This window comes from Medicago sativa, chromosome 6 (genome assembly GCF_051527215.1).
Source record: "Medicago sativa cultivar Bolivia chromosome 6, Bolivia_mono, whole genome shotgun sequence".
NCBI lineage: Eukaryota > Viridiplantae > Streptophyta > Magnoliopsida > Fabales > Fabaceae > Medicago > Medicago sativa.
In genome coordinates this window covers 77,605,072-77,626,077 of record NC_140754.1, presented here as the reverse complement: position 1 = coordinate 77,626,077, position 21,006 = coordinate 77,605,072, and the positions used below count along the sequence as shown (strand labels likewise).

General features: G+C 35.5%; 1 protein-coding gene across 1 annotated transcript; it reads left to right on the top strand.

Moving 5' to 3' along the window:
* Window positions 1-5,637: 5,637 nt before the first annotated feature.
* On the top strand, window positions 5,638-7,017 carry LOC146917001 (uncharacterized). Its single transcript, XM_085721797.1, has one exon. The coding sequence runs from the start codon at window positions 5,638-5,640 to the stop codon at window positions 7,015-7,017; it is 1,380 nt and encodes a 459-aa protein (XP_085577923.1).
* The last annotated feature ends 13,989 nt before the right edge of the window (window positions 7,018-21,006 follow it).

The following is a 21,006-nucleotide window of genomic DNA, read 5'->3' as shown; positions in this document are numbered from 1 at the left end:
TTTTTAGTCCTTTAAGTCAAACTTTTATTTTTTTAGGTCAATTGCAGATTAATCCTTTTAATTTCGTATTTTGCATAATGGTCCTTTTAGTTTTAGAAATTGCAGATTGGTCCCTAAGTCCAGAATTCAGTCCAAAAGTTTGTTACAAGTCCAAATCCACGTGGCAGCAAGGTATTGGTCCAACTATCACATGTGTCAGCCTATAAAAGGCCAAGTCATCACAGAGATCCATTCAACACACGCCAACTCACAAATAGATTCCATTTTTTCACTTCTCAGAAAAATGGATCAAAGCCACAAACTCACATGAACATCAAGAACATTCATCAAGAACTCAAACCCTAACCGCATCAATTTCCACCAAAATTCCACAAATTATCACAGAATCCTTCATTTCTCACCAAATTCAACATCACAGAACCATCATAACATCAAAACTCCTTTCAATTTCACGAAAATCAACAAAAACCAGTTTGAATTTACAAAGAGGAAACTCTCAGAGATTGCAAAGAATCATCATCATTGAGTTTGCCTTCGCAATTCCAACGTAGGATCATCATCAACGACGACGAATCCCACGTGATCACGAAGGATCGAAGAGAAGAGAAGAAGATAAATCGAAGAGAAAACGAAGACAAATCACACCGGTGAAGAAAAACGAGGAAGATAACCGATTTATTTTCGGTGAAAGCTTACCAGAAGAATGCAAAGGAATTCAATCGAAGATTTCCGGCTTTTCTCTGCAACTTCGCCTCCGATTAAAACTCCAGTAAGTTTAAATCCTCAAAAATCTATTTCCAGAATGTGATTTGTGTTTGATTTGCTTCGTATTCCATAGATCTAGGGTTACGAAATGAAGAACGATGAAAATCCACCGGTAAACATCGTTTTAAAAAGGGATATAAAGAAGAATAGACATAGTCCATCTTTCTCATCAGAGAAGACGAGGATTCCGTCCATTCTACAAAATTACGTTGTGATCATCATCATTTTTCTTTGATCGGCGCCGTTAGGGTTTAGATCGGAGAAGACGAGAGAACGAGAGGAAGACGAGAAGGAGAAAGAGAAAGAACGTTTAAAAATGAAAAAAGAACCGGCTTATTACTTTTATAAGGGAGTGAACCGGACATATTCACCTGAACCAGTCTGGTTCGCTCCCCAAACCGTCTTCTCTTTCTTCCTCACCGTTTGATTTGCTTTCCAATGATGTGTATGGTGTGGATCTGTTCTTTTGGTGTGCCTAAATCGTCTTATGGTGTGTAGCGTGTCCTTAGCCCTCAGATCTAGGGTTTTGTTGGAGATGGATCAATCCAACGCCTCTGAGGCGTTTGGAGGATCCGAATCCACCAAAGACCTTGGGCTTGGGCCTGAGCTTGCTGCAATTTTCGTTTTGCTTCCTTTTTTTGCTATTTCTACACTGTTAATTGTTAGTTACACCCCTGCCTTGCCTAAAATCCTTATAAAAAATTCTATAATTTTTTCCATATGTGTTTGATATTTTTCTTGACATTTTTGTGATGTTGTTATATGTTGAAAATTGATAAAAAAATATGCGGTATTTTCTTGTTAATTCTTTACTATTTTTGTTAAAATTTGTGAAGTTTTGCATGTTCTTGAGTCTAAGAATCTTTTAAAAAATCTCTAAAAATTTTCATGTGTATTTCTTGTTAATTTTGTGGTATTTTTGTGATGATTTTTGCATATTAGAATTGGTAAAAAATAATGTGTTGATTTTCTTGCTATTTTGTGATGTTTTGAATTAAAAGCTTGTGAAAATTGCTTGATTCTAGTTCCAATTTCTTGATAAATGTTTGTGACCTATACCATATGATTTTGTGAAGTTTAGCTACTGTTTGTATGTGTTTCTTGCTGCATGTGAATATGTGTAATTAGTTTCTTGTTTTACAAGTCATGTAAATGTGTGTATGTGAAAATAAAGTGCTAAGTGTACCTAAAAATGTGTCATGATCCTTGACTTGAATATGCCCTATAATTCTCACACTCATAATACAATGAAGTCTTTGAAAATTGCTTATGATAGGAGAATTATAGGTCATGTACTTATTGAGAGGTTATGGTGAATTTTTACTACATTTTGACACTTTATTCTTGTCATTTTTACTATTCTTTGTTTGGTATTTTCTTGCCACTTTTTTTCTACTATTCAATGCCTATTATTACTAACCCTTTGTTCATTGTTTCATAAGCATCTCACATCATATTTTCATCTCTTATTTCTTGCACTTTAATTTCTTGCATATTAATTTTTACCAAGGCTTAGAATGTAAAGACTTAGGGATTTTGTATTTTACTTCATGCAATTTTAAATTTCTTGCAAGACCATAGAATGTATCTAGGGCATGATGTAAAGGACAATGGACTCTAATGATGTACACTGACACAAGCACCGACACGTGCACACACATCACATAGATATTTCTTAGATGTATGGCTAGGATATGCATGTTTAGATGTATGTTTAGGATTGAATGTTTAGATGAATGCTTAGGATTTACACTTAGAAAAAATCTTTTTTAAACAAATATGAACAATATCACTCAAATCATTTTCTAAATAAACCTTGGGATCAAAATCCCATTGTATTTTCCTTTTTATTTTCTTAATCAAATTTCAATGAAAATTAATCATACTTGACTTCTTTTTCAAAGTAACTAATCAAACCCCACTTTTTTCTTAAATCTCATGCCTTTAAGGCCTCCCAATCTCCATTCTTCAAATTCTATTTTCAAACTTAAAATCAACCAACAAAAACAAAAACATTTTTTGGAAGAGAATTACGGTGGATTTGATCCCTTAACCGGGTACGTAGGCAAGGAATCAAAATTCCTTCAATTCAAATAAAATAAAAATTCAAACACTTTCTTCTCCCTCCAATTCTTCACTTAGTAAACACTTAGGTGTAAATATCATTTTTTCAAATAGCATTTAAAAATAAAGCGCGCGCGTAGAAAGTAAAGACGGTTCCTATAGGATACTATAGTCGTTATGGGTGCCTAACACCTTCCCGTAGCGAAAACAACTCCCGGACCTCGATTCTCATGGGTTTTGCTTATTTTTTCCCTTCCCAAGAAAAAATGAGATATCAACGGTTAAAAAGGTTCAAACGTAATCAATGTTTGACACCCGAAAACCAAGATAAAACAAGAAGGACACTTGCAAAATGAGAAGAAAACCAGACCATAGCCTATTTATACTAGTAGGCTAACCCGGTTCAATCCTTGAACTGAACAGGACCAAAGCCGGTTCTCCCTAAGCCCATGCGCCCCTGTCCCATTCAAGGCCCAATTCTGTTTTTTTACTTCTTCTTAATTTCTGCACACCCCTGCTCACTGTTTATACCCCTCCTGCTGGATTTCATGCATTTTTTTTATTTTTATTCTCTTTTCTTTTCGTTTTTAATTATATCTATCTTCCTGCATTTTATTTGTTTAGATTTACCATACTGTTTCTATTTTTGTTCATTGCATACTTATTTTTTTTTATTTTAGTCATTTTTATTTCATTGCATAACTTTTAGCTTGTACATTAGGTTGGTATGTAAATAGTTCATGCATTTTCTTATTCTTTTTGCATATTACATTTTAATTTAGTCTGTAGTTTATGGCATGGATTTTAGAATGTACATAGGTCTTTTATGTAACTTATTTATTTATTTATTTTCGTTTCTTACACGTAATTTAGAATGTAAAGTAGGGCTTAATGTAATTTATTTATTTTCTCGCAGACCATAGAATGTATTAATAGGGTTTTTGTAATAGCTTAGGTGCATGTGTGCGTGCGTGTGTGTATGCCTTTATCTCTCTTCTAGTTTAGGTTAACGGTCCTTGTGGTGGTCCAACACCGCTATAAGGGCACTACGCTTTTATTCTTTATGCTCCGTTAGTTTATCATTCAAAAACAACAAAAACAACACAAAAAATATTTTTTTAAACAAACCTTGATCTTAAATCAGGTGACGTCTTTTTATTTTTATTTTCTTAATCAAATGTCAACCAACTTAACTTATTTTGAGTCATTTTTTCAATATTAAAAAATACAAACCAATTCCATTTTTGCTACTTTGGCTTTTCATTTTAAAACCTTTTTCAAAAAATAAAAAACACTCAACCAATCAAACGTCAACTTTTACCACGAACTACGTGATTTTGATCCCTCGCGGGTACGTAGGCAAGGGACTTGTCCTTCCAAATCAATAAAATGTAGATAATTAGGTCTTCCTTTTTTTCATTTCAAATCCCTTTCTTTTTTCAAAAATAAGCAAGTTATAGCACACTAATTAAATAAATCCAAGAGGTTCCCGTAGAGTACTACGGACATAAAGGGTGCTAACACCTTCCCTTTATGTAACTAACCCCCGAACCTAAAATCTTTTCAAAATGGGGTAGTTTGAACTTTTTCCCCCTTTTCTAAAAAAGTAAATGTTCAGTCGTGAAATAATCAAGTGAGTCAATAAGCTAATCAAATAGCCTTGATCTCCAAAAAATGACGCGACAGAAATGGCGACTTCACTGGGGACCCCCCTAAGAGGGTTGAGCCTAACTTGGTTTTATCTAAATTTTTGTGCTATTACTTGCTAAAAAATAAAAATAAAAGATGGAAATACGTGTATGTATATTCTCTCCTTTCTCTTTCTTCTTTCTTTTAACGTGAGTGGTGAGATGAGTCCTAACCCGGACTTGAGTGAAACATAAGATAGGATTGGTAGACTCATAGTGGCATACCGAGAGTATTCTCGTGTCTTGTCACACGTGAGATAACCGTACTTAGCGGAGGAGCTTGAAGTGATATATGCCGGCGTGTGTTGTCATGCTTAGACTTTATTACTCTTAAGTTTCCGTTGAACGCTAAGGACCTTTAGTAACCCTTAACCCATCTTGGCCTTTTTAGGATGTAGTGCGGTGGCTAACCGGGTGTTGTCTCGGTATTAGTCGACACGCGATACTACACTCGAATTAGACTTTCCTGCGAACGATGTTGGACTGGGTGTTGTCTCGGTATCCGATAAAGTTCAAAGGCGGTTGGAATTCGGGAACTTTGGTAGAACCCTTGTTACAAGTACAAATAAAACCATAGTCCTTACCAAATGGCGTTGTTACCCTTAACTCCAACATTGTGGACCTAACCTCACTACTCATTATGTTTTCTCCGTATTTTAGCATCACCATGCATACATGCATTCATTCATAAAAACTTTTTCTCATCAAAACATCGAAAGACTTAAGTAAGTTTTTGTAAACATCAGAGGTATGGACCTTGTAAAGAAGAAAACCAAGAAATACATTTTCAAAAGTCTTAACTAGACTTTAGCTTTGTTAGGGACTTTTGCCTTGACTTTGCTTTTGCTTTTTTTTTTTTTAAAAGAAACTGTTTGTAATATTTTCAATTATCGAATGAAGCGATGTTCCTTATGATGTTTACAATTACTTTGACGAGTCCTTCGATAAAATAAAAAGTGTCCATTTTTGCATAATCCATCATCATGCATTCATAGTTTCAAGTCCGTGTCTCACACGTTTGTTTTTCCTATAAAAAGGGTCAACCTATCTCAAAAGTGTCATGGCATCCTCGTCCGAAACTAACTCGCATTTACAACACTCGAGCAATCATAAAGAGAAGATGGAGTTTCTCGAGCAAGAAAATCAATTGCTCCGTGAAGAAATGGCAGCCATGCAGACTAAAATGGACGAAATGACTGAATTGATGAAGACACTGACGGTTGCCCAAGCACCTCCTCCTCCTCCTATCAGGACTCAAGCCGAAACTGTTTCTACTGGCCCTGAATGGATGTTTTGTGCCGATACTCCGGAGTACTCTGCTCCACAACGTTCCGTGCCCTGGTTCCCGCCTCTTACTGCTGGCGAAATACTCCGTCCCATTGCTTGTGAAGCTCAGATGCCTACCCATCAATATGTAGCTCATGTTCCTCCACCTCCTATGAAAGCTCCTCCAGTCGGTATGACCTATTCAGCACCTGTGATACATACCATTCCACAAGATGAAGAACCCATCTACCATTCAAGGGATACGGAAGCCTATGATAGAGTGAATGACTTACGGCAAAAATATGATGAAATTCAGCGAGATATGAGAGCTCTCCATGGGAAGAAAGTGTTTGGAAAGACTGCTTATGATCTCTGTTTGGTGCCGAACATCCAGATACCCCACAAGTTCAAGGTCCCAGATTTCGAGAAGTATAAAGGAAACTCCTGTCCTGAGGAACATCTAACAATGTATGTGAGAAGGATGTCTGCCTATGCCAAGGATGATCCGGTCCTTATCTATTTCTTTCAAGAGAGTTTGGCTAGTCCTGCCTCAAAATGGTACATGAATCTAGACAAAACAAAGATCCGAACTTTCCATGATCTGTGTGATGCTTTTGTGGAACAATACAGTTACAATGTGGATATGGCCCCAGACCGAAGCGATCTTCAGGCGATGACTCAGGGAGACAAAGAAACATTCAAGGAATATGCTCAGCGGTGGAGAAATATCGCTGCCCAAGTCAGCCTACGTGTAGAAGGGAAGGAGATGACCAAACTTTTCTTAAAGACTCTCAATCAGTTCTATTACGTGAATATGGTCGGAAGTACGCCCAAGGACTTTGCTGAGATGGTTGCTATAGGTGTACAGTTGGAAGAAGGAGTCCGAGAAGGACGATTGATCAATGAAAGTGTCCCCGCTGGCAGTTCAAAAGAGAAAGACCAGGGAGTGAATATGGTGAAAGGTCAGCAAGTCGATCCACATCGCAAGGCTCAAAAAACACCGCAGTATGATCCGATTCCTATAAAATATGCGGTTTTGCTTCCACAGTTGCTCGAAAGGAATCTAGTCCAGACCAAGGCGCCTCCTCCGGTACCAACAAGATTGCCAGCATGGTATAGACCTGACCTTTTCTGTACCTTCCATCAAGGAGCACCTGGCCATGATATTGAACATTGTAATGCAATGAAGAAGGCAGTTCAGAATTTGATCCGGACCAACCGCCTGACCTTCTAAGACTTAACACAAGGAGTGGTTAGCTGTAATTGGGTCGCTGTTGACGTTCCTTCCGTTGTTTTTTCTGTTCAAATAATGTTTGTTTGCTGCTTTTCGCTTTTCAAAAAAATATCCTTTCGTCCCGCCTGAGACGAAAGTGAACTTGTGTAGGGCTTTTGCTTCATATATTTTCCATCATTAGTAAAGAGGTCGTTTTGATCCCGACTTTCATTTTATCTTGTGCTTTTTTTTTTGGAAAAATGGTAATACAAAAAACCAAAAAATATAATCATTCTCAAATATCTGCATAATCATAACTTACACTTGTCAAAATCAATAATCAAATCATGCATTAATAAACCCGTTGAACACGTTAACCATGTACTCTCTTCCAACTTTGAGTTCCCTGTGTCTGAAGCTGAAGAAGGGAATGAAGAGACTCCCGACGAGATCTCTCACATACTGGGGCATCTTAGCCATCGAAGCTGCAAACAAAATATCAAGGAGATTATCCAGAAGATGACATTCAATTACAAAGACTGGCTCGGGGTGCTACCATTCGCTATGCTCAGATATCGTGCTTCAGTACACATTTCAACAGGGGCAACCCCCCTCCTTCCCCAATATGCAACATGGAGGTCGTGCTTTCCGTGAAGGTCGAAGTCCCGTCAATAGGAGTTCTGCTAAAGTCCAAGCCTAATCGAATTTAAATGCATGACGACCTTTGTACAAATATATCAAAAGAGGTTTGAAGCAAGCTTCTAACAAGAAGGCTCGTCCCCGTGAATTCAAGAAAGAGACTTTGTGCCCAACTTTGTACTACTTTCCAACCAGACTCCAGGGGCAAGTGGACGCCTAATTATGAAGACTTGTGAGCAATGACTCTTACAATCATGGATGGTGACAAACTCACATGTTCTAAGAATGTCGGTGCAGTCAAGAAATACTCTGTCAAAAATAACAGCTCGATAGGTCGCAAATCTTAAAAAGTGGCCTAGGCAAAAATGAGCATCTTGGTGGACTGAAAACCTGAAAGGGCGGTCCAGGCAAAAATTAGAGACAAAAAAAATGATGATTATCCTGATAGATTGAAAACCCGAAAGGGTGATCTATGCAAAATTTAAGGATCAAAAGACAAAGTAACTGCATCTGGTCAGGTACAATCCACTTGGGGCATACCTGTTGTCAAAGAACCGCCGATCCGAAGCATGTGGCGCATCTGCGATCAAAGAACCTCCGATTCGATGCATCTGCAGACCAAAGACTCGGAACTGGGACATTCAAAGTTGTCAGGGAGTATAACAGTTATATGTGTTCAATGTACCTTCCCATATATTTACCATTTTCCAAATTTTTCAAAGATCCGTGGAGCCATGCCATTGGTAGGCCACCACTCAATTCATCAAATTCGAGCCTGTGCCCATTTAATTGGAACTCTCATTTATTCTATTTGCAAAATTTCTTCTATTTTTGATGGCAATACTTGAAGCAAAAATTTTCAAAATACAAAAACCTTTTTTTTACATCTTTTGAAAAGTGTGAACAACAAACGCACTCTCTTTGAACTTGTGAGTAGTTGAAGCGTACATCAACAGCCGCCTCGAGAACAGTTACGTTCCAGAAGAGAAACATGGCTAAGCATTATGGAGAGGACCTCTGCTTCTAGCAAGATGCTTTCACGGTAAAAAAAAAATACAAAAAAGAAATACAAAAGTAAATGCTCGCTAAGTTGAAAACCTGAAAAGGCGGCTTAGGCAATAGAGAGCGTCCCGGTGGACTGAAAACCCGAAAGGGAGGTCCAGGCAAAAATTAGGGGCATAAAAAAGCAATATATTCCAGTTGGACTGAAAACCCGAAAGGGCGGTCCAGGAAAAAGTTAGGGATTTTCGAAACAAAAAAAACATATACAAAAAAAATCACTGTTGAAGCATGCCACGGGAAAAGCACTCTGCGTCGGTTTACAAATGGCGACTTCTTCCAGACTTTTGGTTAAACAATGGGCTTTCTCCCCAAGAGGCATCAGTTGCTACCTTGTGCCGGGTTTTACACCGCCAACAGCTCAATTTGTTCACAATAATATCATCTCCAAGGAAGTTTGCCGAGTGTTTGTACTGCGATGTCAGTCCGCCTCCCATCCTACATATCTTGTATCGTTTCATCGAGTCGCCTGTCATATCCAATTTATACAGTCGTACAAGCTACATCCGTACATTCATCCATTTATACAATCGTACATTCATACATTAATACTTTCATATATTCATGCATTTATGCATGCACAATATATACACAACATCATTCACACATGATTGCATTAGTCACCAAAATCTTGTTTCGGTCGTGTCTCTTCAGTTCGGTCTTTACTTATCATTGCGTCAAGCAACAAGTTTCTAGCATGAACATCTGACATTTACCTTCTTATCATCAGAAGTGTCATCCCCAGTATGTCTGGTCCAGAGATGTCACTCATTATAAGCCCGGTGGATTCCGGCGAACTCTTACAAAGCCCGGTGGATTCCGGCAATCTTTTACAAAGCCCGGTGGATTCCGGCACAACCTTGCAAAAGCCGAGTGGATTCTCGCAAATCTCTTAGGAAGCCCAGTGGATTCTGGCCAACTTTTATCAAAAGCCGAGTGGATTCTCGCAAATGTTCATCTTGTTTCAAGTGGCAAGTCCTAAACAACGGACAACTTGAGTTTACCTGTATCTTGTCTCAAGTGGCAAGTCCTAAACAACGGACAACTTGAGTGTACCTTTATCTTGTTTCAAGTGGCAAGTCCTAAACAACGGACAGCTTGAGTCTACATTTTATCTTGTGTCAAGTGGCAAGTCCTAAACAACAGACAGCTTGAGTTTACCTTTATCTTGTTTCAAGTGGCAAGTCCTAAACAGCGGACAGCTTGAATTTACCTTTATCTTGTTTCCAGTGGCAAGTCCTAAACAACGGACAGCTTGAGTCCACCTTTATCTTGTTCCAAGTGGCAAGTCCTAAACAACGGACAGCTTGAGTCTTTTTTTATCTTGTTTCAAGCTGCTAGTCCTAAACAACGGACCGCTTGAGTTTACCTTTCGTCATGTTTCAGTTTGGAATCACATTTTATTTTCTTCAGTGTCATCCCCAGTTTAGCTGTTCAAGTGATGTCACTAAAAAGTTTTGTTTTCATTAAGCTATCATTCCAAACCGATACGGTAGTAGACAATCCTTTCCCCAGTGAAACTACATTCCCTAGCGGAGTCGGATACCATTCTTCAACGAATTTGGGTATCCCGTCGTTGTTTCTCGTCTCAGTCGAGTCAACTTTGTCGTCCTGCATTCATACAAGCATTTCACGAGCATCCATAGCATCTTAGGTCCAAAATTGGTGTACTTTGTATTTAAGTCTCTTCGCTCCGATCGAATTAAAGATTTCATCTTCAAATCTCCGGACGAAGAAAATTAAATAGGGGCATCTGTCATACCCCAATTTTTGACCTAAGGATCCTACATTCATACACCGACACGCGCCCTTTGACCCTGATTAAGTCTTTGACTTTTCGGTGAAAAATTCGACAGGGAGGTACTTTAAAATACCTCATGTTTTAGTTCCGAGTCGGGTCCTCTCCTCTCTTTTTCTTTTTAGTCTTTATTTCCATCTTTTATTTTTTTTTAATCAATTTTAAATAGTCTATTTTTTATTTTTTATTTTAATTAGTCATTCATTTCTTTTTAATTAATTATTTCTTTTTTCAAGATAAGTCAAAAATCCCAAAAATATGCATAGTCATCCTTTTCTTTTATTTTCTTTATTATTTGTATTTTTATTTATTTTTAGTCCAAATCCAAAAATTGTCCCAATCCAAAACACAGCTCACGCGCGCCTCACAACAAGCGTTTCTCCTTTCTTCATCCGATCCCCAAGTTCAGGAACAAAAGACTCATCAGAAGCAAAAACCAGTACATATACATTTTCCTTTTCCACAAGCAAGGGGATTCAGTTTTTTTTCAACCCTAATCCAAGCACTATAAATTAAACCTGCACACACACAATCACGGAGGCCGAAATCTTTACCCAAAAAACCTACGCATAATTTTCATCAGTAAACCTGCACAAAAAAACCAAACACCAGCAACATAACAAGTTACAAAAATCAACAGCCCAATACCACAATCAATACCACTAACAGACCAATCAACAACAAACCAACACAATTTCAATCGGAGGCATTCACGATCCCCACAACCAATCACAAACCAAATCAATCCCAGTAACCCAACACAAACTCGAATTTGCTCGTCAAAAATCCGTACATCACGAACCTGTCCATACCAGTGAACCAAATCAACCACTCAACCGTACACGAATCCTTGAGAAACGGAAGGAACACGACACAAGGACAGAACAACATCAAATCCGAACCCGACACACTAATATACGCACAGGAGGGAGTCGAGGACGACAGATTGGGACCGATTCAGTTAGAGCCACAGAACAACAACAATCGGCGTCAACGTCGACGAATTCGAGCCGTAAGTCGTTGTATAAACAAATCTGTCACAGAAAGAAGAACCCAAGGTAGTATTTCGATTCACTCTTAGATTCTAGGGTCTGTACATTTTATTTGAGTTTTGATTTTAAAAAAAAAAATCGAAAAGTAGAATGAAATAGGGGAAGGAGGAACCGAAGATAAAAAAAAAATAAAAAAAGAAGCTTTTAAGCTTCCGGCGGCGGCGCCGCCACTCAGGGCTGGCCAACCGCAGCCTCACCATCCAACCGGTGAAGAAAAGAAGAAGAATTTGTGAGAATAACAGGAATAGAGAGAGAACCGAGAGAGTCTGTGAGGGAAAGAAGAGATGAGAGAGAAGGACACTTGCAAAATGAGAAGAAAACCAGACCATAGCCTATTTATACTAGTAGGCTAACCCAGTTCAATCCTTGAACCGAACAAGACCAAAGCCTGTTCTCCCTAAGCCCATGCGCCCCTGTCCCATTCAAGGCCCAATTCTGTTTTTTTCTTCTTCTTAATTTCTGCACACCCCTGCTCACTGTTTATACCCCTCCTGCTGGATTTCATGCATTTTTTTTTATTTTTATTCTCTTTTCTTTTCATTTTTAATTATATCTATCCTCCTCCATTTTATTTGTTTAGATTTACCATACTGTTTCTATTTTTGTTCATTGCATACTTATTTTTTTTTATTTTAGTCATTTTTATTTCATTGCATAACTTTTAGCTTGTACATTAGGTTGGTATGTAAATAGTTCATGCATTTTCTTATTCTTTTTGCATATTACATTTTAATTTAGTCTGTAGTTTATGGCATGGATTTTAGAATGTACATAGGTCTTTTATGTAACTTATTTATTTATTTATTTTCGTTTCTTGCACGTAATTTAGAATGTAAAGTAGGGCTTAATAATTTATTTATTTTCTCGCAGACCATAGAATGTAGTAATAGGGTTTTTGTAATAGCTTAGGTGCATGTGTGCGTGCGTGTGTGTATGCCTTTATCTCTCTTCTAGTTTAGGTTAACGGTCCTTGTGGTGGTCCAACACCGCCATAAGGGCACTACGCTTTTATTCTTTATGCTCCGTTAGTTTATCATTCAAAAACAACAAAAACAACACAAAAAATATTTTTTTAAACAAACCTTGATTTTAAATCAAGTGACGTCTTTTTATTTTTATTTTCTTAATCAAATGTCAACCAACTTAACTTATTTTGAGTCCTTTTTTCAATATTAAAAAATACAAACCAATTCCATTTTCGCCACTTTGGCTTTTCATTTTAAAACCTTTTTCAAAACATAAAAAACACTCAACCAATCAAACGTCAACTTTTACCACGAACTACGTGATTTTGATCCCTCACGGGTACGTAGGCAAGGGACTTGTCCTTCCAAATCATTAAAATGTAGATAATTAGGTCTTCCTTTTTTTCATTTCAAATCCCTTTCTTTTTTCAAAAATAAGCAAGTTATAGCACACTAATTAAATAAATCCAAGAGGTTCCCGTAGAGTACTACAGACATAAAGGGTGCTAACACCTTCCCTTTATGTAACTAACCCCCGAACCTAAAATCTTTTCAAAATGGGGTAGTTTGAACTTTTCCCCCTTTTCTAAAAAATTAAATGTTCAATCGTGAAATAATCAAGTGAGTCAATAAGCTAATCAAATAGCCTTGATCTTCAAAAAATGACGCGACAGTGATGCAGGAATATCTTCTAAAATTCTAGGGAAAGCCTTGACTCTTGGAAAATTGATGCTCAAGAAATTAGTTTAGAGATCAAAATAATAACGATTTTCAAACTTAATACTAGTGACAAAAATCTTTAACTTGGTTATTTGAAATATTTGATGCTCACACACCCACAATTTTACATATGCTCTTTCGCTTATAATCTTATTTGCTTATTACCTTATTTGTGGTGTGTTTTACTTTATAATTTAATGGCAATTTAATTAAGTAAAAATTAAATAAAATTTGTTATATACATGTTTGAAATATAACAACAACTATTAGTGTCATAGTTTTATAAAATTGGTTGTGATGTTATAAAATGTAATTGACATTAGTTGTTAGGAATATGTGTGTCCATTTTGTACTTTTATATGGAAGGGCTTAAATTGTTTGTGAAAAAAAAAAAGTAAAAACTAAAATAAAATTCTGCATACCTTTTCTTAAGGCTGATTGAATTTATTTAGTTTATGTCATTTATTCAAGTTTATTTTGAGATAGCTAAAAAGTATCTTAAAATCAAATTACACATGTGAAAACATATGTATTTTCAAATCTATGTCATTCATTTAAAAATAATCTATGATAGAGTTTTTGTATTATATGTGTACTTTTTAAACCACTAAGTAATATTTGACCCACTAGAGTTTTTCAAAAACAAATCCTATGTGCGAAAGAATGTAATTAGAATATATTTGTATTTCTTTGGTACAAGAAAAATATATTTATGTCACTAACCATGCAGCTTAACTACACTCGTTTGTGCACATTGTAAGTACAAGTACAATCCTCACCACACACATAAATTTCAGTCAAAAGAATTTGCAAGATTGGGCTATACTTTTGATCCGAAAATTATCTCTATGATCTTTACTACTTCTATGTCAAAGTACAAAATATTTCTTTTTGATATAAGAAAATGTCTCTCAAGATTTTGTTTTGAAAATAACTAAATATGTGAAGTTTGTGTTCTAGGAAAATTAGTCAAAAGTAATTCTCTTTTCAAAGAAATTAATTAAAACTCTCTTGAATTTCTTCACGTAGATTTATTTGGGATCTTATCAAAACTAGAAGTCTTATGGCTTTGTAATAGATAAGTATTATACAAAAATCATTTGAGTTTAATTTTAAAAGCTTAAGAATGATTCCTTAAAATCGTTTCAAATTCTTTTATTAAAAAGTTCCAAATGAAAAACCTCAAATTTGATTTATGTAAGGAATGATCATAAAATTATCTTTGACATGAGTTATCTTGTTCAAGAAAATTTTCAATCAAAATTAGAATTTTTGAAAAGTATTATAAATATTTTTGGAGAACAACCATGAACAATGCATCTTTGTGTTTTTCACTTTATTTTATCCAAAACTTATCAAGGTTGATCGTAAGTCATGATTTAATGATCAAGTTCTAAAAAATCTATTTGAAAGAGCTTACATGAGAAATAGTAGAACAAAAATTATTCTGATGAGAAAGTTGATCATTCTAAAGAAGGAGAAGAAGATAAAGCTACTAATGTTCAACCTGCTTCAAAAGGTTATGCTTATTGATGCTTAAAACTCTCCATCCAAAAAGGAAAAGGTATGAGAAAGAAAAACATGTCATTCTCATTGAATTAATCTCAAAGAAAAGTCATCCAAAAAGGTACACTTATTTATAAACTTTATAATACTTGCAAATTGATATGCGTTATGTTATGAATGATTGGATGCTCTAGATATGCACGATAAAATTACTTCAAAATAGGTGTGACTTCAAACCTTAATTGTATGAATTAATTTTTGTGATGTCTAATATATGCATAAGTCTAATTCCTAGCCTAAATGCAATAAATCTTTCATTATTGTTTCTACTCATTTTATAAAGATATGATATCCATAAAAATCTTTATAAATCATATTTGATGATTTAAATTGTTGCATTATATTTTATGTTTGATGAAGATATGTTAAGAGTGCATTTAATATGAATTTGTGCGTTCTAAATTGGACAAGGAGTTGGTGTTGTGTCAATAACAACTTTTGCATAATACTCTTTATTTTCACACTCATCTCTTATGGAATATCTTGATGAATATTAAATGTTTCAATATCATTTTGACGAAATTCATCTCTTGACATTCTTAAATGAAATTATTTTGACGTTCTTAAAATACATTTCAAAATAAGTTATTGTCTTAAAATCCAACTTGAATCATTTTCATTTTTAATGGTTCATCTAAAAATTGGTTCCTAAATGACATGTGATGATAGACCTTAGCATTGGATCATAAAAATATTTTAATTGTATATTTCATAATGGTCTGAAATTTGATGGTGTTTATGAAATTTATTCTAGTTTATTCATCAAAATATTCATTTCTTGATTCTCAAGTGATATATGTTGAATATGAACTTTACAAATATTTTAATATGAATTATGAAAATTTCATTCTCCAGTCATGTTTTTAAATGGATCCTAGTTTAGAATTTATCTCTGAAATATTTTCAAAAGAAACACACCAATTGTTCATATGTTCTTGAACTTTTTAAAGTATCGAGAATGATCTCGTCACAATGATCAATTAAAATTTTGCATGAAAAAGCCAAAAGAATTAGCACTTGTGTAACTTCAGTTTGGAAATGTTTTAAATATATATTGATTACATTATTGATCAATATATTTCTATGTCAATGTCTTGCTGTATGCTTATTCTTGATCATGACATGAATACTCTAAAAATAAATGAGTTAGTCTCTTAATCATAATGCATAATAGACTTGAGATTTAATACAAGAAAAATATCAAAATATCATGCTTTTGATAATTAAAATACAAATCATATGTTGTTCTTACACAAGTATGATATTTAAATATGTATATTCATGAATTGATTTATGATATTTGTCTAAAAATCATGCTTCAATTTCTTTTGAAATGAATATTCTAATTTAAGATTTATTGTTGAAAGAATTTCATCAAAGAAGTCTAAAATTGTTTTATATGAGAATGTTTTATGTGATTCAAAATTGTTCTAAGAAATAAAACATTTGCATATTTTGTACCTAAACTAATATTGAACATGTTCATGACATGAAAATTTAGTTTCAGCATTGTTGAATGTCTATCTTGCTGCACTCGCAAAACATTGAAGACATACAAATAAATTTAATCATATACTTGATTGAGAACTTGTGTGTCTTTCAAATTATTGTGAATTACATGTGATAGATTTCCATCAGAATGAGCAAAGACTCTTCTATAGATTTATCATTTAAAGAACTCAATATTTTAAGAGAGAATTTTTTTTTTTGACATTGTGTCAAATGACTCTGATTTTATCGCTTCCACCAAATGAATTATTTTCTCTCGTTTTAAAAAAAAATTGATGAAAATGATCAAATTGATCATAATTGTCATTATTCGTGAAATGATAAACTGAAATGCATATTAATCATGACATGAGCTTGATTAAGTTTTATAGGAGAATATGTCTTCAGAATAAAACATAATTCTTATGTGCAATATCTTTTTGTTGTTTTTTCCCACATCTAAACTTCATTTTTTTATATCATACCCAATACTTTTTGATAGATGCCAAAAGGGGGAGAGATATATGTGATGAGAGAGTATTATAGGCTGTGATGAGAGAGTAACATAGGATGGGGAGAAAACTCCAAGATGAATTTAATCAATGATGAATGTAAAAAATTAACCTCTTGCATATGTTTAGGGGGAGTTTAATTAGAATGATAAGAATTAAACTCTTGCACGTGTTTAAGGGGAGCTTAATTTCATATCTATGAACATTCTTACATTTCTTATTATACACATCCATAAACTTAAGATTTATTCAAAAGAGGTTTGTCATCATCAAAAAGGGGGAGATTGTTGAAACAAAAATCTTTTTGATGATTGTTTTAATGATAACAAACCTTATGGAATAAACACTAAGTTTTATGAATCTTGATCTACTAATGTTTGCACTTGAGTCTTTTCACAGAAGTTGACAAGAAAGAAGTCTCTTACAAGTGCATGTATATACTCATTGAAAGAATACTAAAACGGTAGTATCACAAGCTCAAAGAAGATATAAAAAGAATATTGTTTGAATCAAATGAGTGTTAAGTGAAGATTCAACAAGAAGATGAACTTTTTTAGTAATTGATTCATCATTCTCACCACATGGTTTTCAACAATGCCTTAAAGATTCAAGGAAGAAAAGGCATGCCTAAACTAAAACATCTCAAAGATACTCTGTAACACCCATATTTGAAATTTATCTAGAATAATCAAATGAGCGTTATAAGGTGATATTGGATACATTAATTATACAATACAAAAACAACTTTAAGTCGAGAGTTAAGATACAAAGCTTCCGAGTCATATGTTACATTATTACACACCAAAGTTTTTGCTTCATAATTCTAGTTACGAAGTCTAACAACATAACTTAAATGATATAACATATGCATCCTTAAATCAACTCCACTTTGATTTCTGCAAACTCGATCAATCCAAAGCTTTTTCCTTACCTTTTCTTTGAGCAACCTGTGAACCTGAACAAATAAGGAGTTGGATGAGACATAATGTGTAATATCTCGCTTAACAGTAACGGAATATTACCCATTAGACGCGTCAGAGGACAAATGATCATGGAAATGTCTATTAATGGCATAAGTCAGGTATGAGCTAGATATCAGAGATTAAGTGTTATAGAACGTCAAGTACGACGGAAGATGTTTTTATGAAATATCAGTCAAGCATGGGCTTATGTGTCAGTGTCAGGTAAACACGACTAAGACGAAGGGCAAAGTGGTAAAATGTCGCAAGTGACTATATAAGGCCACAAGGGCCATTTTTCTTCATTTCCCACTTCACTTTCTCTCTCTAGGTTTTTGGGAAAACATTTCTCTCCTCCTTCTCTCTAGAATTCGCCTCCCTCTCCTCCCTAAGACATCCAATCTTCCTTCAAAACATGATCAAGCATGGCTTAGCAAGCAAGAAACAAGTGGAGGAAGAGATTAAAGCATGGTTTGGAGGAAAGGGCTAAAGATCAAAATGAAGAGGAAGCTAGGGTTTGATGCTAGATACTTGAGAAGTTGCAAGTAACATGTTAGGTGAGTTCCATAGATAGTTTACCTTCCTTTGGGTTGAGTAAATTCATGTTCAAAGTATAGATTTATGTTTATGAGAGGTTTAGAACCCTAATGAACTTTTGATAAATTCTTGTTGATTCCATGTTAAATTGCCATGAAATAAGTTTATAAATGTATATACATGTTGCTGGATGAATATGGTGCATTGCAGGATCAAGTAGGATCAGTTTTGGGTCAAAATTGGAAATTTGGTACCACAGACCCGAAGAACTACGCTATTAGCGAAATTCTACGCTAATAGCGAAATTCTTCAGGCAGGCCACGCCCCAGGTGTGCTAATAGCGCAGGCCTCTGACCTTGCCAATGTGCTTTTGGCCTGTTGGCCCATTTTAGGGTCTGTGGTGTATTCCGAAGCTTCTCTTTCGACATTTTATAACTTTATAACCCCAAAACAACATCTAGGCAATGCACATAACATCAAACGATTCTAGAAATGAAAATCATGGCAATCTAAACATGAATGGTAAGAGTGATTCAAGAGAGTTTAGCCGAGTTACTCGGGTAGCAAAGAGCTAGGCATGGGATGAAAGTAGAGCCTTGACATAGCTTGTCAAGAACTAGAATAGATAGTAAAGAATAGAATGCTAGGCATGAGTAGTATGCTTGATTAGATGCGAAGTAATATAGAGTATTCTCTTCGTATAGAAACTAGAGAGCCATACGAGTGTGGCAAAACGTGAATTGATTAGATATCTCTTCACATAGAAAGTTAAGCAAGCATATAGTTTACCCCTAGATGGATCGTATAGGCATCCGAGGTAAAAGAGATAGCTAGCATAGATTTAATACTCATGCATATATATAGACCTAGACTTTAAAGTTAAGGTGCCATGTCTCTTGTGTCCACACTAGGTTGGCTCAAGGGGTTTCCATTAGGTGAAACGGGGTTAGCCGTAAGGAACCCGCATGTCACTTAGTAAGAAAGATGTAGTGGTCGTGTCTCTTGTGTCCACACTAGGTTGGTTCAAGAGGTTTCCATTAGGTGAAATGGGGTTAGCTGTAAGGATCCCGCACGTCACTGCAGGAGTGCCGTTGGTTATACCTTAGATAGGTTTCCATCGGATAGATAGGGATTGCGCTCGGGGTTACTCCACTCGGGGCTTTCCGTAAAATGAACTCAGATAATAATTGTTTGTTAAAAGCTAACTTTATGAATAAACTTGACTGTGCATATTATTAGATATATTTATGTTATGTCACAGAGCCTTGACGTAGATCGTCAAGAATTAGTAGAGCCTTGACGTAGATCGTCAAGAATAGTAGAACATAGACGTAGATCGTCAAAACTAGCATGATAGCAAGATAGAATATGTTGTTAGATACAACATAGTTATGCATAGAGCATGAATAGAGAAAGATATACCTATGACGATCTTAGGTTCCCCCTAATCGTCCGGTTTAGAATTGTGTCATGATTATAGTATGCTTAGGCCTTGATGCGTAGAGCGTATTCTTGACATTGCGGTTTTAGATTCCCCTTGACCGCCATGACACGTATAGGAAGTGAAGCCTATAACAAGTGAGATAAGACTACGACGGCCCTAGTATGCACGACCGTCTAAGTATGCAAGTCCCCACACACGTATAATCAACCGGCAGGTTGTATTCTAGACACGTGGTGACCGTAGGTTTCCCCTGAGGTTACCTATAGCTTAGGATTTAGGGGAACTCACTGAGACCTTATGTCTCATCCCAATCCTTATTTGTTTCAGATAAACAGGTTGGTTTAGCAAGCTAGTAGCCGAATGGATGATGCGACAAGTGTTCGTTCGTACCTGCTGCAGGATGGTGTGGATAATCAAGGATGCATTTATAATATTCTTAGAGAAGTTGAGTTGTATTATTATGTACGAACGCATTTGGTTGTATATATATATTCATTCGTAGTTTTATTGTTGTATATTTTAATGTATCCAGTACTAAACTAACGCACATGCTAGACTTTCTAGATACGTCTAGTATGGGTGTTACATAATGCCTCAGTGAGTTCTATCTAGCCTAGGCTAGTCATAACCTTGGGGAAACTTATGGTCATCATGTGTCTAAATTACAACCTGCCTGTTGATTATACGTGTGTGGATTTTCTTATCTAGACGGTAGTGCGTGCTATATCCGTCATAGATTCTTATAATCTTACTAAAGGTCTCGCTACTCTATACATGTCATGGCGATCAAGGGAAAAGTCTATGATCGCTATATCAAGATACACACTAAGTATCAAGAACTATCTTCATGACACGTCTCTAAGTCGGACGATTAAGTAAAACCTAACTCGTCTTCAACATACTTCCTTACTTGATTTCTAAACTTGTACATATTAAATCATATCTTAATTCATATGCAAGCATAAAACATGTTCAAGCATTAGGCTAGAAGTTAGCGTTGAACAATCAAGAATATCTGAATTCATTTTACGGATTAGTTCCGAGTGGAGTAACCCCGAAAGTTCATCCCTTACTACTGGTAAAATGCCTAGCAAAGGCGTACCGGACTCCCTTAGTGAAGTGCGGGTCCCTTACGGCTTACCCCATTTCCCCCTTGGAAAACCTTTTATACCCATCCTTGTTGGAATACAAAAGACACAACACTCTTTCTTGCTTAAAGATTATAAAAGTATAATTCTTATCTTAACTTGATCGTGAATAGATTAACTAAT

Coding starts and splice junctions, on each gene's coding strand:
- LOC146917001 (XM_085721797.1), top strand. CDS start 5,638: ATGGAGTTTCTCGAGCAAGAAAATCAATTGCTCCGTGAAGAAATGGCA.